At 44.8% G+C, this 23,618-nt stretch overlaps 1 protein-coding gene across 1 annotated transcript in view; it reads right to left on the reverse strand.

Annotated features, from left to right (window-relative positions):
- Positions 1-1,385: 1,385 nt before the first annotated feature.
- Positions 1,386-23,618, reverse strand: part of LOC138590778 (NLR family CARD domain-containing protein 3-like) — a 37,954-nt gene continuing 15,721 nt past the window's right edge. Inside the window, exons 2-10 of the mRNA XM_069661135.1 lie at positions 12,839-12,949; positions 10,732-10,842; positions 9,072-9,147; positions 8,719-8,944; positions 6,687-8,490; positions 5,870-6,043; positions 2,964-3,131; positions 2,489-2,543; positions 1,386-1,969 (exon numbers count right to left, since the gene is read on the reverse strand). Of these exons, the coding sequence (XP_069517236.1) occupies positions 1,424-1,969; positions 2,489-2,543; positions 2,964-3,131; positions 5,870-6,043; positions 6,687-8,490; positions 8,719-8,944; positions 9,072-9,147; positions 10,732-10,842; positions 12,839-12,949 (3,271 nt within the window). The 3' untranslated portion in view covers positions 1,386-1,423. The remainder of the gene's footprint in view (positions 1,970-2,488; positions 2,544-2,963; positions 3,132-5,869; positions 6,044-6,686; positions 8,491-8,718; positions 8,945-9,071; positions 9,148-10,731; positions 10,843-12,838; positions 12,950-23,618) is intronic.

Here is a 23,618-nt window from a genome sequence, read left to right on the forward strand (position 1 = left end):
TCCCTCAGATTGACTGTTGCACATTTAGTGATGACTGAGAGGTTAGCGAGCACGAGGCTGAGGAAGGAGAGAAGAGCGAGGAAGATGTGAAGACTTTGTGCTGACAAAGAGCAGTGTACAAAAGAGTGCTCATACCTGCTACCACCAGAGGGCGCTACAGCCATGGTGAGGATCCTTCCATGGGCGAAACCACCCCTTCTTTGGGGGGTTGTGTTCCCCCCAATACTGAGAAAATACCAATCTGTGTTTTGGCCAAAGAAGCGCTCCAGTCTGTGCAGGGTTGCCAGGTTTGTGGATTTCCCTCAGAATAGAGCTACTTTTGAATCATTGCTGCAGGTTGATGGGTAGACCTATATTCAGGGCCGGCTCAGGGCACAGGTGATATAGGCGGTGGCCACGTTCTGGGGGGCGCTGGCTTGAGCCTCAAACGTTTTGAATGCAGCCCCGATGTTTAATATAAGGCTACAGCTGATTGACACCTTCACTCCCAACCTTTCTCTCTGCTCCGCTCGCATGTACCGTCACTCTGCCGCTCTCTCTCTCTTACTTTCTCGACCACTCACTCAGTGTGCCCTTCTACATATGGAAGGCCAACCAGTTCAAAAATACCTGAATTTTAACACTTCAACAACACGTATTTCACGCACATACAAGTTACTCTGAGAGGAGCGGAGGGATGCATTCAAGTCCAGGTGGAAAAAGTCAAACTTGATCTTTGCATGGAGGGGAGGGTAACAAGTGTTTTGACGTACATATAATGTATGTTTTGTTTAATCAGCTCGAGAGGTGAAGCAACATGATAAGGTAAGATCAGGAAAAGAGAGACAAGGGCGTAATAACAATAATAATGATAATAAAGGGTTAACTATCAGTTTTACCTTGATATATGTCCTGATGCTTCTTTGGATTTTCACTGTCTGTTGTCTTTTCAGTTGCTGATCAATGAAGCAGTGAAATGACAAAGACTGTCACCTTCACTACCTTTATACAAATGAGCACCTGAACGCAGCAGCACAACATGCTAACAGTATCTGAGCTTCTCACCCTGAACTTAACGTCAGGAGAAAATGGCCGCTGTGTTCATGTGGTGAATGTGAGCTTCATGAAAGTGTTCCAACATTTGTGTCCATGTGGTCTCACACAAAGGGTCACCTGTTACAAGACAAACGTCACACGTGTTCAAAGTGACGACAGACGAGATGAAATGATTTCCTTCAGGATCAAAGGTCAAGATTTTATTCAAATAAACGACGACATCGTTCAAAATATAACAGAAACACAAATGAATCAAAATCATGAGTTCTTTTTTACAAGTAAATATCTTTGAGTTTTTAATCAAATCAAAGTGATGAAATCAGACTCATTAAAGAGTTTGAGTCAGTGAACAGAGTCAGTGATGTTCAGTCAGCAGAGTTTCTCTCACCTACAGAGACAACGAGGAACCAGACCAGAACCCAAACCCAGGATACAGAGGTTCAGTGAAGGAGGTGCTAAAGGTGTGGAGGTGGATCAGTGTGTCAGAGGAGACTCTGTAGAAGGACAGAGTGCCAGCAGGACAGTCCACATACACTGCTGCTCTACGAGAGGAGGAGGAGGAGGAGGAGGAGGAGGAGGAGGAGATGTTTGTTGTTATGTTATTGTGCCTGACAGAGTAACCTTTATCAGAGCACCTCAGACTCCAGGACTGATCATTCCATCCAAACCCACATTCCTTAAAGTCTCCTCTCCTGCTGATTCCTCTGTAACTCACTGATACATCAACACATCCTCTCCACTCGACCTCCCAGTAACAGCGACCAGTCAGACCAGTCCTACACAGCAGCTGAGGACAGATGTCAAATCTGTCTGGATGATGAGGATATGACTGATACTCCTCACATGTCACCTTCCTGTTGTTGTCAGACAGTTTGAGGTCTCTGTTCACTGTGTTTGTGTCCACTTCCAGCTCACAGGCGTCTGATGGAGAGAAGGAGACACAACACAGCTGCAGGTTATCATCTGTTCATTCAAAAACAACTTTACTGACAGTTTCTGAAAGTCAGTCAAACTTAGATTTCATGTTTAACTGTGAATATTTGGCAGCACTGAAACTCAACACTGCAGCTGTAATGAAATGAACAGTTAGTGAACATGGCAGTCAGGATGTGTGGAGCCCAGGATAAGAGCACAATCAAGTGTCAGTAATAAAATTGCAGCACAAAGAAGCTGTGAACCATCTGCTGTCTCAAACTGTTATAAGGTCAGAGGTCACATGAAGCAGAAAGATCAGACCTGGAAGAAACACAGTGAATGTTCTCTGCACTGATAATCAAATGTATTGATTCTTTTGATTGGATCCTGCTGTTCACTTTGTTCACTTCGTACATCTTTACAGCCACACTGACAAACACAGAAAGTTAATCCTGATTGAAATTCATCTTCAGTCAGACAATTACAAACACTGGAGCCCAACATGAGCAGCTGTGTTCTCATGAAGCAAAGTTCAAACACACTCACACTTCCTCTCATCAGGTTTCAGTCTGTGCCGTCCACCATGGTCCAACCTGGAGGAAGAAACCAGATCAGAATCTACTTCATACAGCTTCACTCACATCCTCCATCAGACAGCAAGGTCACCAGTTAGAGACAGAGAGACAGCTTCTGATTCAGCCAGTAGAGCAACATCGTTTGCAGACAACAAAACACCCACAATTCAATTATTCAAACGTACGCCTACATTAGATTTCTTCATTTCAGATCCAAATCATTTGTACAGATGTAAAACAAGCTGAGGGACAAAACATGTCTGTCTACCGTCCTGCCTGTCTCAATTTGGGTGTCTGTCTCTCTCTCTCTCTCTCTCTCTGTCTGTAGGTGTCTCTCTATGTCTTTCTTCTTTATGTCTTCCTCTTCGTCTGTCTCTCTACGTTTCTGTCAGTTTGTCTTTCTCAAGCAGTTTTTTCTGTCTGTCTGTCTGTCCGTACCTCAGTGTCTCCAGTCTGCACTGTAGATCCTCCAGTCCAGCAGACAGCAGCTTCTCTCCTGGTCCTCCTGGATGATTGTAGCTCAGGTCCAGCTCCCTCAGATGGGAGGAGCTTAGAGCCGAGGCCAGAGAAGCACAGCCTTCCTGTGTGATCAGACAGCCTGACAGACTACACACACACACACACACACACACACACAGACACACACACACGCCCTCGTCATCGTCAGGATCACCCTGGTGGCTGAGTGATCCTTTAGCCTGCATGCCCCCCCGCAGGCCCCGTTCCTCTATTAAAATGTGTCTGATTAATGCAGATCTGTGGGTAACAAGGCTCACATATTAAATGACTTATTTTAAGGGACAGTCTGTCTCTTCTCTTCTACACTGAAACCTGACATAAACAATGTGTTCCTTTAAATGAACTGTGCCTCATGGACTGTTCAGTTATTGGGACTCCACGTCTCTCAGGCCGTGGTGGAGGTCTCACTGTGGTGTTTTCATTGATCGACCTCCTGGTCCAGCTGCTCAGTTTGTACCTGAGTTCACTTTCTGACTTCTCTCATGAAGCTGGACAGAGCACTTTTAGCTGCTGGTTTAACCTGCACATTGATGATGTCACAAACTGTGGAGCCACTGAATTTCTTAATATCACTGAATCTTTGAACTTCAAGCCACATGTTTAAAGCCCCGCTCACAGGAGGGCTCACACCTCGGACCTTCTTCTCTGGGATAGATATTGATGATATCCGCTGTGAAGACCTACTGATCAGTGATCATTGATGTATTTCCTTTGATCTCTGTGTAATTGATGACCTTTCCTGTCCTAATAGAACACTGCATGCCGGCATCATTACAGCAAATACAGTGACCAGTTGTCAGCACACCTCTGCTGTGATTTTAATATACATCCTCACATGTTGACTTTTTAATGCCGTCTTTTAATGATCATTGCTCCACGTTACTGGACAAAGAGACACCTGTAAAGGTGAGGACACGGGCTACCTGCTGTCAGTGGATAACAGAGGCTGTCTGCTGCCTGAGACCTCACTGTCACAGGTCTGAACGTCTGTGGAAGTGCATCACCTACATCTTAAAGAACTTCAGAGACGGTCTGCTGGAGTGCGTGCTGCTGCTGCGGTGCCGGCTTGAGCTCGCACTAGCTGCGTGTCACTCACAGAGTCTCTGTGTCAGATGAGGTCTCCTTATTGTGTCTGTTTGTTTAAAATCTACTGAATGTGGAATTAAATATATTCAATGTTGTTAATCGTTATCACGCAAAAGCACAGGTGATGTCTGTTTCTATTTCAGAGGTTTTTCACCTGGTTACTGAAAGCTAAATGCTGATCGCTAAATGCTAACTGTGTGACTGACAACGAATAGGAAAGTCAAACATCTTAACTGAAACTAAAAGTCTGAACCTTCCAAAATAAAAGCAGGAAAAAAGGAAAAAGTTTGTTATTGAGTGGAATAAAGTTCTCTTACAGGTACATCTATCAATCCTTTTCAAGTCAGGAAGCTGCACATTGATTAAATAACATGACACCTAGCTACTGCTAGCTCCTCTCTTACCCCAACCTTCTTGGAATCTTTCCATCCCATCAGTTTACAGGATCACAACATCAGGCCATTTTTTCTCTGCTGTTCGCCTACGTCATTTAAGAGTAATAGTTGATAACTCATCTATTGACAGCTGTAAGCAGGTAACCAGAACGTGATATTTCCACCTAATTGGTCTTCAGACCACTCAAAGCTGCTTTTACACTACATGTCACATTCACCATTTCACATTCACACACTGATGGCAAAGGCCAGTCTCCAATCACGATCGATGCACATTCAATTTGAGGTTCAGTGTCTTGCCCAAGGACACTTCGACATGTGGACTGCAGCAGTCAGGGATCGAACCCCTAACCTTCAGCTTAAGGGGCGACCCACTCTACCACTGAGCCACAGCCGGCCAAGAAATACCAATAAACTGAGAACTTTAGTTTCAACTATTTCACCTCTACTCTTCTTGTCACTCAGCAAGTCGCTTAATCCCCTGCAGTCAACAGAATATTTTTTATGACTCTCATGAACAGGACATGAAGAGAAAGCATGGGTGGAGAGGGTCCGTCATGAAGGCCTCTGCTGTGGATAATGTTCTGATGACTCAGTTTCTCTGTGACCTCCAGAGAACATTGGGTCAGTTTTCAGAGTATGAAGCTGTGAGAAAGAGGGTCAGCACCTTCAGGTCTGAGGGCAAAGTGCTCAACTACAAAATGGTGAATTGGTCCTTTAAGGTTGGGAGCGACTCGCTGCCTCACCTGAAGCTGTTTTAAGTTATTTGTGGTTTTGGTAACGAGTGAAGGTAAGATGGAGCGAGAGATCAGCACACAGTTTGTTTGTCATCAGCAGTGATGCAGCTGCTGTACTGGACTGTTGAGTTTGAAGGAAAGGCTCTTAATTTATTAGTTTATAAATGTTCCAACCATCATCTATTCTTCATTATAGTAGACGTGGGGATTCTTCTCTTTGGACCACTCATGATGGAGTCCAGATGAATATAACTCAGACTGTCTTAGACCAGCGTTTATATATCCAAGTCATGTTACTGAGCCATGAACATAAACACAATACTGGTGACAAGCTCCTTTGTCAGCTGACCCCTTCAGTATGCTATTACAGCCATTTTAATTACAGGGTCATTAAAAAGGACTAAAAAACCCTCAAAGTTTAACTTGTGTTATTCAGTTTCAGCTCCCTCAGTCTAGAGGACTGAGAGCTGAGAACAGAGCTTTACTGCTTTAATATGGCAATGAGCAACAATTTAAACTGAAGTGATTCATAAAGAGTCAATTTAATTATTGATATATAAAGAAGATATGACCTCAGACCATCATTTTCACACAGCTGCACACTAACCTGAGCGTTTCCAGTTGGCAGTGTGGACTCTGTAGTCCAGCAGACAGCAGCTTCACTCCTGAATCCTGCAGGTTGTTGTTGCTCAGGTCCAGCTCTCTAAGACTAGAGGACTGGGAGCTGAGAACTGAGGACAGAGCTTCACAGCTTCTCTCTGACAGATTACAGCCACTCAGCCTGCCAAGAATCTCAAGTCAGCCAAATACAGATGAAATATAAAAAGACAATGAAAGCATAGTGGGAAATCTTGTAGATCTAGTTAATTCCTTACCTGAGAGTTTCCAGGAAGCAGTGTGGACTCTGTAGTCCAGCAGACAGCAGCTTCACTCCTGAATCCTGCAGGTTGTTGTTGCTCAGGTCCATCTCTCTAAGGCTAGAGGACTGGGAGCTGAGAACTGAGGACAGTGTTTCACAGCTTCTCTCTGACAGATTACAGCCACTCAGCCTGCCAAGAATCTCAAGTCAGCCAAATACAGATGAAATATAAAAAGACAATGAAAGCATAGTGGGAAATCTTGTAGATCTAGTTAATTCCTTACCTGAGAGTTTCCAGGAGGCAGTGTGGACTCTGTAGTCCAGCAGACAGCAGCTTCACTCCTGAATCCTGCAGGCTGTTGTTGCTCAGGTCCATCTCTCTAAGACTAGAGGACTGGGAGCTGAGAACTGAGGACAGAGCTCCACAGCTTCTCTCTGACAGATTACAGCCACTCAGTCTAAAGAGGAATCAACAGCACATAAAAGGAAACAATCACAAACAATATTTGTTTTTTCTGAATAAAGTAAAACTACATTTAACATGAACAGTGATGTGTGCACGTACAGAGCTTTGTTGGAGGCTTTGACCACTGGCAGCAGCCTCAGAAGAGCCTCCTCTGAAGCAGAGTACTTCTTCAGGTCAAACACGTCCAGATCTTTTTCTGATGACAGTAAGATGAAGACCAGAGCTGACCACTGAGCAGGAGACAGTTCATCTGTGGAGAGACGTCCTGATCTCAGGGACTGTTGGATCTGCTCCACTAGAGAGCGATCATTCAGTTCATTCAGACAGTGGAACAGATTGATGCTTTTCTCTGCAGACAGATTCTCACTGATCTTTGTCTTGATGTACTCGACTGTTTTAATTTGGGTTTGTGAGCTACTTCCTGTTTGTGTCAGCAGACCTCTGAGGAGAATCTGGTTGGTGTCTTGTGAAAGACCGAGGAGGAAGCGGAGGAACAAGTCCAGGTGTCCATTTGGACTCTGTAAGGCCTGGTCCACAGCACTCTGTTGGAGAAGTTTCAGTTTACGTTTGTCTCTAAAGATTTTAGAGATCAGGGAAGTTGTTTGTTCTTCTGACATCAGATTGACACCAGAGTTGATGAACGTCAGATGGACATGAAGAGCAGCCAGAAACTCCTGAACACTCAGATGGATGAAGCAGAACACCGTGTCCTGGTACAGTCCTCTCTCCTCTTTAAAGACCTGTGTGAACACTCCTGAGTACACTGAGGCTGCTCTGATATCGATGCCACACTCTGTCAGGTCTGACTCATAGAAGATCAGGTTTCCTTTCTGCAGCTGCTCAAAAGCCAGTTTTCCCAGAGACTCAATCATCTTCCTGCTCTCTGGACTCCAGTGTAGATCCGTCTCAGCTCCTCCATCATACTTCACATTCTTCAGTTTGGCCTGAACCAACAGGAAGTGGATGTACATCTCAGTCAGGGTCTTGGGCAGCTGTCCTCCCTCTCTGGTCTTCAACACATCCTCCAGAACTGTAACAGTGATCCAGCAGAAGACTGGGATGTGGCACATGATGTGGAGGCTTCGGGATGTCTCGATGTGGGAGATGATTCTGTTGGCCTCCTCCTCATCTCTGAATCTCTTCCTGAAGTACTCCTCCTTCTGAGGGTCAGTGAACCCTCTGACCTCTGTCACCATGTCAACACACTCAGGAGGGATCTGATTGGCTGCTGCAGGTCGTGTGGTTATCCAGAGGCGGGCAGAGGGAAGCAGTTTCCCCCTGATGAGGTTTGTCAGCAGCACATCCACTGAGGTGGACTCTGTGACATCAGTCAGGATCTCATTGTTGTGGAAGTCCAGAGGAAGTCGACACTCATCCAGACCGTCAAAGATGAACACAACCGGGAACTCTTCAAACCTGCAGATTCCTGCTTCTTTGGTTTCAGTGAAGAAGTGATGAACAAGTTCCACCAAGCTGAACTTCTCCTCTTTCAGCACATTCAGCTCTCTGAAGGTGAAGGGAAACATGAACTGTATGTCCTGGTTGGCTTTGTCTTCAGCCCAGTCCAGAGTGAACTTCTGTGTTAAGACTGTTTTCCCAATGCCAGCCACTCCCTTTGTCATCACTGTTCTGATTGGTCCATCTCTTCCAGGTGAGGCTTTAAAGACGTCTTCTTGTCTGATGGTTGTTTCTGGTCTGTCTGGTTTCCTGGATGCTGATTCGATCTGTCTGACCTCATGTTCATCATTGACCTCTCCAGTCCCTCCCTCTGTGATGTAGAGCTCTGTGTAGATCTGATTCAGAAGGGTTGGGTTTCCTGCTTTAGCGATCCCCTCAAACACACACTGGAACTTCAGCTTCAGGTTAGACTTGAGTTTATGTCGGCACACTGGAACAAAAGATCCTGAAGAAACAAAAACAAGTGATATCAAAGAGTGGGTCCTGCAGAGAATCTCTGCATTTAAGTGGCTTTAGAGTTTTTCCTCCCCCATCAGTTTTATTAAGCTCATTAGTGGATGACAAACAGGATCTGATCTGATATAGATGTGTGCATCATATTTACTTCAGAGTTTAGAAATGTAAACTTTCACTTCTTCTTTCCATCATGTTAAATCTGATCAAATCCTCTTACTGCTCTGCAGACGGTCAGCCAGCTCCTCCTGATTTATTCTCCTCAGGAAGTGCAGAGTGATCTTCAGAAAAGCATCTCTGCTGCTCCTCTGCTCCTCATCCTCACCATCCAGCACCTCCTCATCCTCCCTCTGACTCTCTAAGCATGCTGGGTAATCTGAACTCAGAACCCTTTGGACTCTCTTCAGCTCGTTCTTCACAAATGTGACAATGTTCTCCTCCAGCAGCTGGAACAGAATCAGACACTGAACATGAATATCAACTGGTAGAACACAACATGTGATCCATCAGTCGATGGTTTAGCATTTCACCTGTAGTTAATGTAGTTCATAGTAAACAGTGTGTTGTACACACCATGAATGTGGAGTCCAGGTCTGTTTGATGCTGCTGGGCTGACTGATCACTGGGAACCTCTGAGCTCTGCTGAACTCTGTGGAGAAAACATCAAGTTTAAGGACCATTAATGACACAGCTGACTGAAGGTGTTCTTACATGACAACATAATGACAGGGCATATATGTAGGTTGTCTAAAAGCACCATTACACAAACATTACCAAGGCCTGAATCCTTGAAGATCATGTCTGAGCTGATTGTACCCTAAGCAGAACAGACTGAGGACTTCCACAGCAGAAGGGGGGTCTAATGACAGAAGATGTTAGAGCTGTGTCGGAGGCAGAGATGGACATCACATTGGAGGCTGATAAAAGATGAAGATGGTGACGGATCAGAGGGAGGAGCTATGAGGTCTGATCCAGAGTGCTTGGTCAATAGAAGTGGGTGTCCAGGTTTGAAAGACGGAAAGATGGCGCGAGAACAAACCACTGATTTCGTTCACCATTGGTTGTATTACAAAACTGCCACAACATGATTTGCCAGTGATGCAGAGGGACAGAATGGAGGCAACCAAGAACTGTCAGGGTTGGGAGTACAGAAACCCACCGCTCAAGGGATGGATCCAGACATCCCAGCAGGCTCGTCAGAGACCAGTAAGGTAAGTTGGAGAGGATCTGATGGAGGTACTCAGGGCCAAGTGGCCTCGGACTGCCTTGGGGCAGGGCAGAGGTCTTCGGGAGCCAAGTGCACCAGCTGGGCGTACGCCTGGGTGTAAGGTTACGTCCGACTTCGAGCTGAAAGTTACGACAGACTTTAAATTACACCCTGTGCAGCAGTTAGACTGAAGCCCTGTTTGTGTTGCACCCAGGTGTATCTTTCAGGCATAGGATGGAGCAGGTGTATGTTGAGAAAGTCACACTTAAATTCAAGGTAAAACAAACGGTAAAAGTAAAACACCGTGGCAGCACGTCTTGTTTGCAGGATGATCAATGAAAGAGCATTAAAACGACAGAGTCAGCCTTGATCGGACAGTGAGCTCATCAATAGGTTTTGATTTGAAAGGCAAGTCCTGTTGATGTCCCTTCAGCTGCAGCATGTGTGGGACAGAAAGGGGGCGCTGTCCCCTCCCTGCAGGTGCTGACTGAGCTCAGATTTCATGCCAGTAGGGCATAGTGTGTGTGTGTGTGTGTGTGTGTGTGTGTGTGTGTGTGTGTGTGTGTGTGTTTATATTTGTAGGTGTAACATTTATCATGTCAGAAACTAAAATACTGTTCTTCCCCATCTTAATGTTTCGATTGTTTAACCGTGTTTCAGATGTCTGTTTTCTTTTCTCCTGTTGTCACTGATTCTGTTGTGACGTTGTTTTGATCAGCGCTGATCAAGGAAACAGTGGTGATGTAATGAGACCGTCACAGACCCATCCTCATTAAGTTCCATGTTTAAAGTCAGCTGCTGCTCTGATTACAGGATGTGAGCTTTCAAACACACTGACATGGTTTCATCATGTTGAGCCTCATCACTGGATTTGTTGACAGGTGACTGTTATACAGGTGAACCCTGTGATGTCACCTCTGAAACAATACACTGATGAGTCATACAACACACTATGAAGCTCTGGACCAGGACACGAGTCTTTTCTCAGCAGAGACAGAAAATAATGAATGTATTTTTTATTCTTACCTTCCATCAGCAGGATGTCCAACTTTAAAGTTAATAAGACCACCCTTAGAACAATCACTCTTCATGGACACACAGCTGGGTCCAGGAGAGTCTGGTCTCTTCTTTCGCTTCCTGTTACAAACAAAAAACATTATGAGTTATAGTGAGCTGTTGTTCACCTGTTCAGCAGCTGGTGTGACCGTCAGAGAGCTGAAGCTGGATAAACTCAAACTCCTCCTTTAACTCGTCTGAATAACTCAAAGTTCTGCTGTTTGGACAAACGATCACACTTTCAAACTAAAGAGAAGATCTTTCTTAACGTGCAAAAGACAGTTAAAAACAAACTGGTTACCATATCTGAGACTTTAGGGAAAGTTTAACCCTCCTATTATCCTCAAATAAACTAACACATTTTACCCTTGGGGTCAATCTGACCCCAGGGATATTTGCCTCCAGAAAATGATTTACATAAAATTGTTGACCAAGTCTTTGTGTCAGGCACTTTGTTTATTTGTTGAATACATAAATAACCCCTTGATGATGAAACCTATCGGTGAGTTGACCTGTTCTCTAGCGCCACCATCAGGCCAAACTTTTAAATTAGAATTAAAGTATCTTGAAAAGTTTTCATACAAATCTTCTCAAATTTACTGACAACATTAATGAACACAAGAGTATGAACCCTGTTGGTTTTGGTGATGATCTGACCTTTCCTGCAGCGCCACCATCAGGTCAAACTTTCAGTTTTAGAGTTAGTGTATCTTGAAAACCTTTCATCCAAATCTTTTCTAATTTGGGGTGCACATTCATGACTCTCACAGAATGAACCATACTGATTGATGTTGGTGACCCCCCCTTTCCTCTCATAAACATATTTATTTAATTATTTTTATCTCCTTTTTTTGTAACATATTTGTGGTTCGTCACTATAAAGTCTCACTCACCCCTCCTCTTTTGTTACCCGGCTTGGGATCGGCAGATTTGTCATCCCAAGTACAATATGTTCAATGGATGGTGTTATGAAGAGCTCTAATGATGACTTGATGTCTTCAACATGGCTGATTGCATATCTGGTGGGGCCTGGAACCATTCTGATAATATTAGTAGCGCTAAGTCTACCCTGCTGTTGAAGTGGTGAAAGGGACCATATGATCTTTCCATGTTTGGAAGGGCTCGTGTCTGCTGGTGGTCGAGAGACAACAGGAGGGTCAACACTCTCATTCTCATCAGATGAGAAGGCCTCAGAGTCAGGGTCCTCCTCAACACAATCCTCTGTCTCAGAATGTCAGAATGCAATGTCCTTGCGGGAATACCCCGCCCTCCACACACACACCTTCATGCCCATGGTGATGGAAAGTTCTCATGAGAATATTGTCTCCCCCTCCCCCATGTCATGTTAGCACCTGACATGGAAAATTATGGTCCCTCTACTCACTGCAACAACAAGGTAGACGTGCTGCTAAGAGAGTGCCCCACCAGACACACAGTCAGCCATGTTGAAGACATAAAGTTATTATTCGAGCTCTTCATATAACCATCGATTGAACATATTGTACTTGAGGTGATAATTTTAGAGGGGAGGCATGTGTAGTTGGAAAGACTTGAATTTGATCAACTCGCAAGCCTACATTGGCTTCCTCATTTTGGCAGGAGCTCACAAGTCAAGTCGTTTCCCACATGCCCACACCACAAGAAGTATGGGAATAGTTGTTTTCCCCACCCCCCTGTTATGTATCAACTCAGAAGTACCAACTCTGCACCTGCAGGTGTGGGGATGTCAGGTCACACACACACACACAAGTTTTACACAGCTAAAACAGCTTGGGGTCAAATTGACCCCAAGGATAACAGGAAGGTTAAAACTAAAGAAACTCTGGAGCAAGAATTCAGAGGAGTGTGAGCAGGGCGGTGGTTTAGCTCAGGTGCTGGAGTGTGTGCTCCATGTGCAGAGGCTACAGTCCTCACTGCAGCGGCCCAGGGTTCAACTGCACCTCAGCCCTTTGCTGCATGTCATCCCCACTCTCTCTTATTTCCTGTCTCTCTAAAGCTGTTCTACAAATAAAGACAACATGGTCATAAAATAACCTAAAATAATATTTTACATTAATATTTATTTTATAATTCTTACCTTCCATCAGCAGGATGTCCAACTTTAAAGGTCAAAGGTTGACCCATAGACCAGTCGCTCTTCATGGACACACAGCTGGGTCCAGGAGAGTCTGGTCTCTGCTTCTGCATCCTGTTACAAACAAACAACATCATTAGTTACAGTGAGCTGTTGTTCACCTGTTCAGCAGCAGGTGTGACAGTGAGTGTGAGTGATGATGGTGCAGTGATGTGAGTGCTGAGCTGTGACATGGAGGAGAGTCATGGACAGTTAGAGATCCTCATCTCACCTCAGAGCTTCATGTTCCCCACACAGAGAGCTTTTAGAGGGAGGGGCTCCCTCCTCTGTGTCCTCACACTGATCCATAGCAGAGCGCCCCCTGCTGGCAGAGATGTGTCACTACAACAACACTGACAGAGTTCAGCTGCTGCAGTCACATCCAATCACAGAGACTTTGAGCTTCAGCTGTGGAGGAAACAGAGAAGATAGAGATGATTCACCTTCATCAGGCCACCTGATGTGAGGCTGCCGTCACCTCATCATCACCTCACTGTCAGTCTGCAAACATCAGATGTACCTGCAGACACCTGGAGGAGGACCCCGCCCCCATCAGGGGCCCCGTTACAAGCAGCCAGGAGACGTCAAAGCGGCTGCAGCTCAGCGTCAGCAGAACTAAGCAGCTGATCGTGACTCTTCTCTGTCCCTTTGTGTGAATCTCACTTTATTTAATCCAACATAACAGATGTGTTACTTCAGATGACAGGCGGCCATGTTGTTTTTTATGTCACCTCTAACCACTTCATTTAAACTGGTTTCTGTGTGAACTTGTTTCTGTCTTTGTTCTGCTGAAACATCTCAAGTTGTTCTCTGCAGATCAATAAAGTTTGATCTGATCAAAGGAGCTTTACTGCAGGACTTTGAGCTCATTGGACCTCATAAAGTGATAAAACCTTCAAACACACCCGACAGTTCATTGATTAACCACAATAATCAGCACATTGATCAATAAAGAATGATTACAGCTTCACATGAAACTGTTCAGAAGGAGCTTCACAGTAAATCACGTGGTACACCTGAACGCATCACTAAGAATGATGTCATCATATCACATGTTACAGCACACTCACACTGTGTACTTTCACTGCTCATACCTGGATTGAATTGAATTGAATTGAATGCTTTATTGTCATTATACACACACAGTGTACAACGAAATTAATAGACAACTCTTGTGGTGCAAAAACAAGAAAACAGTAAGAATAAGAAAGATATACAGTAGAGATAAATATAAGCACACAAACGGTAGAGATAAATATATTGCACACTGAACATAAAACAATAGTTTCAGTATCCTGGACAAGGATTTATTCAGGACACTTTGTTCAGTAACCGTTTTGCACCTGGGTAAAATGTGTTCAAGAATCTGGATGTGCGGGCCTGGATGGATCTGTACCTCTTTCCTGAGGGCAACAGTGAGAACAGGCTGTGTCCGGGGTGTGAACCGTCGGAGGTGATACTTCTGGCCCTGCGCAGTCATCTGGTGTTGTAGATGTCTGACAGAGAGGACAGCTGTACTCCTATGATGCTCTGTGCTGACTTCCTGACCCTTTCCAGAACCCTCTTGTCAGCCTGAGAGCTGCTCCTGTACCACACTAAGATGTTGTGGGTGAGGTAGCTGTCCATGTAGCTGATAATACTTTGAGCTTTTACTGCAGCACAGCCTGTGAAGACTTCCCGAACATCACACTGATTCTGTCGTGATTTGTACACTGAACAAAAATATAAACGCAACACTTTTGTTTTTGCTCCCATTTTTCATGAGCTGAACTCAAAGATCGAAGACTTTTTCTATGAACACAAAAGGCCTATTTCTCTCTAAATCTGTGTTAGTGAGCACTTCTGCTTTGCCGAGATAATCCATCCACCTCACAGGTGTGGCATATCAAGATGCTGATTAGACAGCATGATTATTGCACAGGTGTGCCTTAGGCTGGCCACAATAAAAGGCCACTCTAACATGTGCAGTTTTACTGACAGTTTGTGCAGAAATTCTTTGGTTATGCAAACCGATTGTTGCAGCAGCTGTCTGGGTGGCTGGTCTCAGACGATCTTGGAGGTGAAGATGCTGGATGTGGAGGTCCTGGGCTGGTGTGGTTACACATGGTCTGCGGTTGTGAGGCCGGTTGGATGTACTGCCAAATTCTCTGAAACGCCTTTGGAGACGGCTTATGGTGGAGAAACATTCAGTTCATGGGCAACAGCTCTGGTGGACGTTCCTGCAGTCAGCGTGCCAATTGCACGCTCCCTCAAAACTTGTGAACTCTGTGGCATCATGCTGAGTGATAAAACTGCACATGTTAGAGTGGCCTTTTATTGTGGCCAGCCTAAGGCACACCTGTGCAATAATCATGCTGTCTAATCAGCATCTTGATATGCCACACCTGTGAGGTGGATGGATTATCTCGGCAAAGCAGAAGTGCTCACTAACACAGATTTAGAGAGAAATAGGCCTTTTGTGTTCATAGAAAAAGTCTTAGATCTTCGAGTTCAGCTCATGAAAAATGGGAGCAAAAACAAAAGTGTTGCGTTTATATTTTTGTTCAGTGTATATTTGACACGTTAATAATAATCGATGACGTTCCCTCAGTTTCACTCGTGTTTCAGCTCCTCTCATGTGTCAGAGCTGCAGGTCAACATCTCACTGTTTGATTTCTTCATCAGCTCAGACTGAGCTCAGAGACAGGCCCTCACTGCTGTCTCTAACTGTCCTGTTAGCATGGTTAGCATAGCCTGCACGCTAACAGAGAGTCATTGTGCTGTCTGCACTTCTACTGTAGTCAGAGCAGCTAACACACCGGGTGGCTAACTGTTAGCTTACAGCTCTGTTTACACTTAAACTGACTGAGAGTCTTTAAAACAGTGAAAAGTGTCACTTACCAAAGCTTCAACACGGAGAACAGATCTGCGTCTCAACAGGACGACGTCCAAGTAAAAACTCAGAACAGGAAATCCGTCTGTTCATCTCCATAGCAACAGAGATCAAAGGTCACAGCCTCTATTGCACTGAAGGAATGTTTTATCACATCATTTATGAGGAGATATAAAAGTGTTTGTGTCATGGAGAGGCGGGCCTTCTGGAATGAATGGAGAAGGCCCGCCTCTCCATGGATTTCTGGTCTGCTGTGTAACTTCTCTTTTGCTGGTCACATCAGAGAAGACAAATACAAGACGTTTTTAATCATCTAAAGGAACTATTGATACGGGGATTTACTGTGGGAAACAAATACCTCTGGAGCCAGCAGCTTTATAGTGAAGGACATGTTCAGAGGTTCACAGGAGCATCAGGTTTATGTCATTTAGAAGTTAATAGTCTAACTGATGTGACTCAGACACAGCAGCTGCGTCTGTGTTAGCTTTAGCTCTTTGTGTTAGCAGGACGGTGTTTGGCACATTAATTAACCCTGCAGGCCCACACACAGACATTTAATGAGAGAGCTTTAAAACAACAGAAGCTGAAGTCAGAGGTGTTACAGGTCTCTGTAAGATCAATACTTCTTTAATCACTGTGATCCTGTTTTACCACCGTGCACATCCTGATGATGCAAACAGAACAACAGGCGTACAGCTCTTCTGGGATCCTGATACTGTTAGTGTAGCACTCGATGCAACGACACAGAGGTGGAGCCCTGGGGCGGCAGGGGCAGTAATTTTACTTTAACTACCCCGGTTGTCTCTGGGTGTGTTCGGCAGCACTTCCAGGCATCGTTTTCCTGAGCAGCAGCATGAATCAGCATCTCGTCCCCGGGCTGCTGCAGGGACTGTGCCCCCTCACTCTTATTAGTGAGCTGTTTGCACAGGTGTAAACAGATACTGAGCAGCCTGAGGAGGTAAGAGCAGACTGATGGGTCCGAGGTGTGCACAGGAAAACCAGCACACAGCGAAGGTTTTCTAAGGACATGTTTCAGAGGGTTAGAGTATTTTTGTTCAGAACGATCTGCTGCTCAGAGTTTACTGTGAAGGCTGCACAGACGGGTAAACTGTGTTTACGTCCTCTTTCCTACCAACAAATAACCAAGCAGCAGCCTCCAGGGCTGAGAAATGAAGCAAACACTGAAGTTCCAACAGCTGCAGTTCCTCTGGTTTCCACTTGAGGCTGTCTCCAGCAGTGAGTCAGTCCCCATAGAGCCCCATGTTAAACTTTACAGCAGAAATAAACATGTTTACAGCCTGGTACAAAAAACAGTTTGGGTCTCAATAGCTCATTTCTCTCTTCATGACAACTGTACGGGGAGAATCTTTATACAACTCACCTGTTTACATTATATTAAGGCTTACAGTGATGCAGCATTAGGGGCGTGGCCTCTTTGAGTGACAGGTGGGAGCTGCTAGCTGTCTGCTAGGTGTCCCCTCAGCTAACTCAGTCACTGAACGTAACCTCTGAGCCGTGTTTGTGCTGTTGGTGCACAAACACTGTTGTCACACTTCTTATTTTATTTATGTTAGCGCTGATTAGCAGCTATCTGCGTCTGTGCTCACCATACCTGCTCATTAGCTCATTAGTGTTTGTCATACGCTGATTGATTTGTGGCGGCGCCGTGCAGCGAGACAGGGTTGTGCTTTTCCCCCGAGAAGACGATGAGCTCTTTTATCTTCTTCAGTCTGACAAATAAAGAACTGACCGGACCCTGTGACACTCCAGCCCAGCCACCGATACATGAATATAATGTTTCAGAATAGGCATCCAGGAAACGATGACTTTATAAGGAAAGCTGTTCAGTAATATTTAAACATCATTTGGTGAGGAAAGTTTGGGGTCAGCAGTGAAAAGAATTACTGTTAGTTGCTGGGAACAGGAAGCACACAGCTGTCTCCTGTGTTCAAGTCTGTTTTGTTGACTCGTCCGTGCACCTCCACCTCCTCCGTCTGTGGATGAGTTTCACTGAAAGAAGTGATGCTGTTTATTTCCTTTATTGGTTTTTGCAGGCCGACCCCCTGAAAATAAAACCTCTGTTTATTCTAAGTATTTTGCAGTTTTAACTTTCAGAATAAATTGCTGTTCTGTCAGACGTCTCACAGATTTGTGTCTCCCTGTACGATCTGTCTTGTTGACAACTGAAACTGCTCTCAGCATTTGTCTTTCTGAACTCTCACAAGTTTTCAGAGCACAAATTTCCCACAAACACGGGGGGCTGAATGTTGTTTAGGAGTCAAAATCTGCGGCGACACGTTCTCTGTGCTGTCTGCCTCTGGGGTTGGACATTAGGCCTTGGTGATGGACGGTCCATATCTCATCTTTTCTCTCTTCCTGTGTTTTCAGACTACTGAGCTGTGGCCATCGTGTCCACGGGGGCCAACGGGTCCACGGCTGCAGTAATGAGCAGCACATCCTCTCGTCTCTCCGCTCCAAATTACCCCGCTGAGGACGGAGAGGGGCAGGAGGAGGAGGAAGACACCCCCAGGCAGAGTTGTGCTTGTTGAACCTCTCAATCATCCCACATTAACATCTGAAATCTCAGCGTCGTCCTCAGGAGAGCTCGTCACAAACGCTGCCGCTCAGCAATTAAAGGCAGGCGGGTGGAGGGCCGACAAACTGCTGCTGCTGTTTCCTCTGACTTCTACTTCCTGTCTGCTCTCTAATTCACCCGTCACTCTGTAATCATCCTACAGTGAAGTTTTATTGTCTTTCAGCTGTGTTTTGTCTACAGATTTAGAGCTGGGATAAATTACCTGATAGATTCAGTTTTCTTCTGATAGTGGTTCCTGGAGCCAACTCTCCAGCTGCCTCCAGCTCCTTGAGGCTGACCAGTGCCCAGTGTGATGAGCTGTGAGCTCGGATCAGTACCAGGATTTCTCTGATGGACACCAACTACCGGCGATCTGTCTCAGCTGTGGAGCGCCTGTCCATCTGTCTCCGCTGAGCGGCAGTTTCACTGTATCTAGCAAGTCACAGGTGGGCTGAGATCTGTCTCACTACAGCGCGATGAAGCCACAACAAACAGATGTTACTGAGATTTAATGACAATAAACAGGCTGAGAGGATGCTGAGAGAACTACATCAGGAGGCAGGTTTGTAAAGAGGCTGCGTTCATGCTGTGTCAGGTCTGTCTGCAAGACGACAAGAACACGACTTAAAATGACTGTTTTTTGAATGGGGTTTGGTTTGAACATTTTTCTAAATACTGATAACCAAGTTCTAGCAAATTTCACGCTGGAGTTGAAAAAATGTAGATTGTTTGAACACATTAAAGATGCAAAGTCAGGTTGACGTTTGCACCTGCTTTGGTCTGAACACCTTTGCAGTGTTAAGTGTAGTGAAGTGTTCTTTTCAGGTATTTTTACACAAATAAAAACATTGTTATAAATGTTATATTTGTGCTGATAGATCCAATAGAGGCTTAACACAGGTCCAATGTAACGTCAATAATGCTTCCACTCATATCCCACGTGCAGAGACACAGCAAACATTATCACGTGTGAACCACATTGTTGTTCTAGATCTATTTCTATATCTTCTTCCTTAATAACTATAACTAAAAACAACCTGTACGTTCAGTCTCACACAGGACTCCATGTCATGTCTTCTTCTGTTCTCCTCCTTTTCCCCTCCCCTTTGTGTTTCAGCGTGTTTGCTGCAGGAGGCGTGGCTGACCTACTTTCTGCTCTCCCGGGCTGCAGTTGAGGCACACCTGTTTGTCAACCTGTCCGTATAAGCCTGGTCATCACTCCACCAACAATCCGCTGGGTAGCGCTTCACCAGTGTTACTTGATTTACTCGTGCATTGGTTCCCAGTGTGATTCTCACTGAAGTTTGTTCTAACATTTTTCCTGTCTTGTTTTTTCTCGTGTGTGCCTCGCTGCATCATTTTTTGTCCAGCACGTCTCCTGCCACCTCCACCTGATGTTCTTTTGATCTGTGTACGCCTGTTTTTTGCCTTGCCGGTTTTAAACCAACTTAAACTGAACCCTTGTGTCTGTCTCTGCTACTGTCTGGTCCGAGCCAACTCTGGTGTCACGTGTGAAAGTGTTTGATACATCCATCATCCCGACCTCCAACCAAATCAGCCTTTATTGGGTCTCATTCATGAAACGTGAGCAGAACGAATTTGTGTGTAAACTGTTCGCAGACGGAAATTTACGTGCATCTCCGCATTCATCAATATTTTAGTAGCTCCGATCTTTTCGTAGCTACTAACAAAATCTACACATGCTGCTGACCACGCGTAGTGCTTGTGTGAATTTAAGAATGCACATAAATAATGCTGGTCACTATTGGAAATTACAATTTTAATTTATATTGGGCTCTGTTATGTACACAATACGCAGATGCCTTTGAAACACGTGATATAGCCTAAACATGACAAACGATTAAAATATAACACATTTAGAAAATTATTTGAGACAACACGTTTTTTTTTTTTGTGTGGCTCTTTGATCATCTGAAAGAAACCTTTAATAAATCTGATGTGAAAAATGTTTAATTTCCGTTGGCTGCAGACGGACTTATTTGGAGCTGTATGAAACAGAGCTTTAGGCGATGCATACAAAACTGCTGTGGGCTATTTGTTATCCGTATCCTTTGTTAAAATAGATGTTAAATAGCTCTACACTCGACAGCCATCACTGATTCAGATTTGATCCATTACGCACAATATAACATTTCTGGTTTCCCGTTTCCACTTCATTCAATCCGGAGAGAAAACCCCACAAATGAATCTTCTGTGTGTTCGGTGAGACTGTACGACCTAGGTTAAACTACACTGACCACTAAGCTATCAGTGATGGTTTAATGTATTATGATACAACACTTACCACCTTACCATCTGGGTTTGATGTTGACTCCAGTGGAGGCATGTTGCTGTCTCCGTCAGGTATAATTCCTGACAGAGAGGTCTCCCCAATTATGCCAGCGATGTGACTGTGAGCCTCCTCCTCCTGTGGCTGATGTGTTTTTTTTGTGCTTATGCGTTTCCTCCAGTTTCATGTGAAACCATTTCCGCTTCACCTCGGACACGGTTCTTTGGACTACAGAGACAACATTAACGGCATCTGTCACCTCCCTCCAGGCCTTCGCTCTGCCTGTCCCTGTCACACCACTGCTAACAGATGAAAATAAAATGTGTTTTCTTAACTCCACTTCACCCAAAATTATTTCTATCTCCGCTTCGGAAAAATTCTTTTTTCTTTCTCTCTCTTTCTTTGTTTGCGCCATGACTGACAGGTCGACTGGATGCATCTACACCTCCTTATATGGTGGTCATTGGCAATTCATGGGTGCGGATTTATGCTAATAGCTGATTAGCGGGAGCGCGCTGTCACTTTACGATGGAATGGCATTCATGATCATACGTGTGTTTACGATCAGATCTGAGTTTCCCGCGGTGTTCATGAATCCGGAGTAGGTTTTTAGTAGCGTAGGCTTATGTGCAAATCTACGCACACATTTACTAACGTTTCATGAATGAGACCCAATGTCTTTTTAACTGCGTCTTCAAACTTCCATCTTTTCTCTTGTATTTCTATGACTATAAATGTAAAGATGGACACATAAATATATATACGGTGATATCTTTGGATCAACCTCCAAATAAATACGTTCAAAACACTTTGCATCCCTTTTTTAATCGAATCTCTCCGTATTGAAATATTGTCAGCAAAAACTTTGGCCTGGTGGTGTTGGATATTTCAGTCTAAATGAGGAGACACAGAAAGAAAGACATGACGATCTGTAAAGGTTGAAGGCTGTAAACTTACCACCAAACAGACCTGGATGTGCAGCCGATGGATGGAGATACTGCAGCCTCTTTTTGTTCTGCTCAGCTGTGACATCAAAGAGAGCCACTCTACAACAGAACTTGAGATGGAGCACATTTCCCTGCGCCCTGTGAGAGTCAGCCTGCAGGATGAGACATTTAAAATGATCACCTAACCGTGAGAGAATGTTCCAGCAGGACTCTCTCACGTCGCTCTCTTTACAGGATACAGTAAAAGCCTTTTAACAGTCTGATCCCACGCTGCAGCAGGGAAAGGTCACGAGTTAAATTCTGCCTGACACCGGAGCTTTTTCTCGCTTAATTTAAAGACGTGTCAGGAGAGACCTTTTCGCCTGGCGAGCACAGAAAGGCTCCATATTTATGACGCCTGTGTTTGAAGGGTATTAGAGGAGGAAGTGAGAGGCTGGAGTGAGATGTAAAAGAAAAGATGAGGTGATACCTCGAGGAGCGAGGGATCAGGAGACCAGAGAGGATCCTGAGCTGAAGTAAAGATGATGATAAACAGGACAGAGATGAATGTGTCCCAACATGCAGCTTGATCAGAGAAAAAACAGTCAATAAAAGACAGAGGCAGGTGCTTCTGAGGGAGCTCTGAGGTCTGAAAGGAGGAGGTGTGCACAAGCGTTGGGAGGTAAAGTCAGCGTATTCTTCATTTCTCTGTTCTGTGACTCTTTGTTCAGTTATATTCTGACTATCTTACACACAGTACTTTGTAATATTTCCTATGCTTTTAACCTCTGTTATGTTGACCTGTTGTGTCTCATGAGCGGGAGGTTCGATGATTGGCTGAATGAGATGTCTGAGCGGCTTCCTGGTCAGTGATTGGTTCCTTCAGGACAGTCGGTTCAGATGGCTTCCCTTCCTGCTGTTAATAAGCCTTTACATGTTATACGATTGAGGCTCCTTCAGATGCCGACAAATGCGTCCTCCTTTTCGCGGGCCATGAAGGATCCTTCAGCTGCATCCTTTGTTTCCCAACATATCTTGAGACACATTCAAACCAGATGGCGGACTCTGAAGCAGCCGGGGAACACGCTGTGAAAGGTTTTGGTTTCAACTCAATCGAAGGGCTGCGTTACACATGTTAAAAAACAAATTAGCCTTAAATAATAGGTTAACTTACGTGACGTTAGTTATGATAGCCAATTAGCCTGCTAGCTACCTGTTGCTAGGCAACAGGAGCGGTGTTTGGTGACACAAGGGTAAGGGTGGGAACAGCTGGTGAGGCAAACAGGAAGTCCGTCGTAAAGCAGACGTCTCCTTTCAGTTCAGCCTTTGCTACGTGTGGCGCGTCCTTCTTAGCCGCGTCCTTCGAAGGATGCAGCCCCTGAAATGAGACGCAGCCACAGCACGTGTTTCCTGTCAACGGTACCGACACGGTACAGTCCTGTGGTTCTCATTAGAGGGTAGGATGAAATGATCTATGTCTAATAGATTGACTTGTTGCTAAGCTAGTTACAGAATAAGAGTGTTACCATGCTTAAATCCATTATTTATCTGACTGTGCATCACCACATTTAAATGTCATTTTACAGATATTACACTGCTTTAAAATAAGAAATGTGTCTCCTGTCATATTAATTAACTTCCACTCTTCTCTTGATGAATCACTCTCTCTGTACCAAAAACTACTAAACCATGTGAGGACGGTTGTCAGACAGATATTAAGACATTAAGCTTAGAAGGAGCAATGACTCTCTCTGTCAGTCATACTCATATCACTTTTCATCAAATGTTATTAGTGAATGATAAAACAGGAGCTCCTGAAGTCAACCTGTCTTTGTGTCTGATGCAGCTCTCTCTGACAGCAGCTGAAGGCTAACAGCGCTAATGTTAGCTTTAAAATGTGCTCTCAAAGAGGAGGCGCTCCCTCCCTCCATGATGGACGCACCTCGACAGGCCTGGGGGGCTCTGCTGGACTTCTAACCCCCCCTCAAGCCGCTCAGCTGCGAGGATGTTCAGTCCTCCGCCTGACGAGAACACATCCTCCACCTTCTCGTCCTCTCCACACGTCTGAAGCCGTCTGTCCT

Source organism: Semicossyphus pulcher, unplaced genomic scaffold (assembly GCF_022749685.1).
Source record: "Semicossyphus pulcher isolate SPU_LCO1_2020_fin unplaced genomic scaffold, fSemPul1.0.p SCAF_14, whole genome shotgun sequence".
In the NCBI taxonomy this organism is placed as follows: Eukaryota; Metazoa; Chordata; class Actinopteri; order Labriformes; family Labridae; genus Semicossyphus; species Semicossyphus pulcher.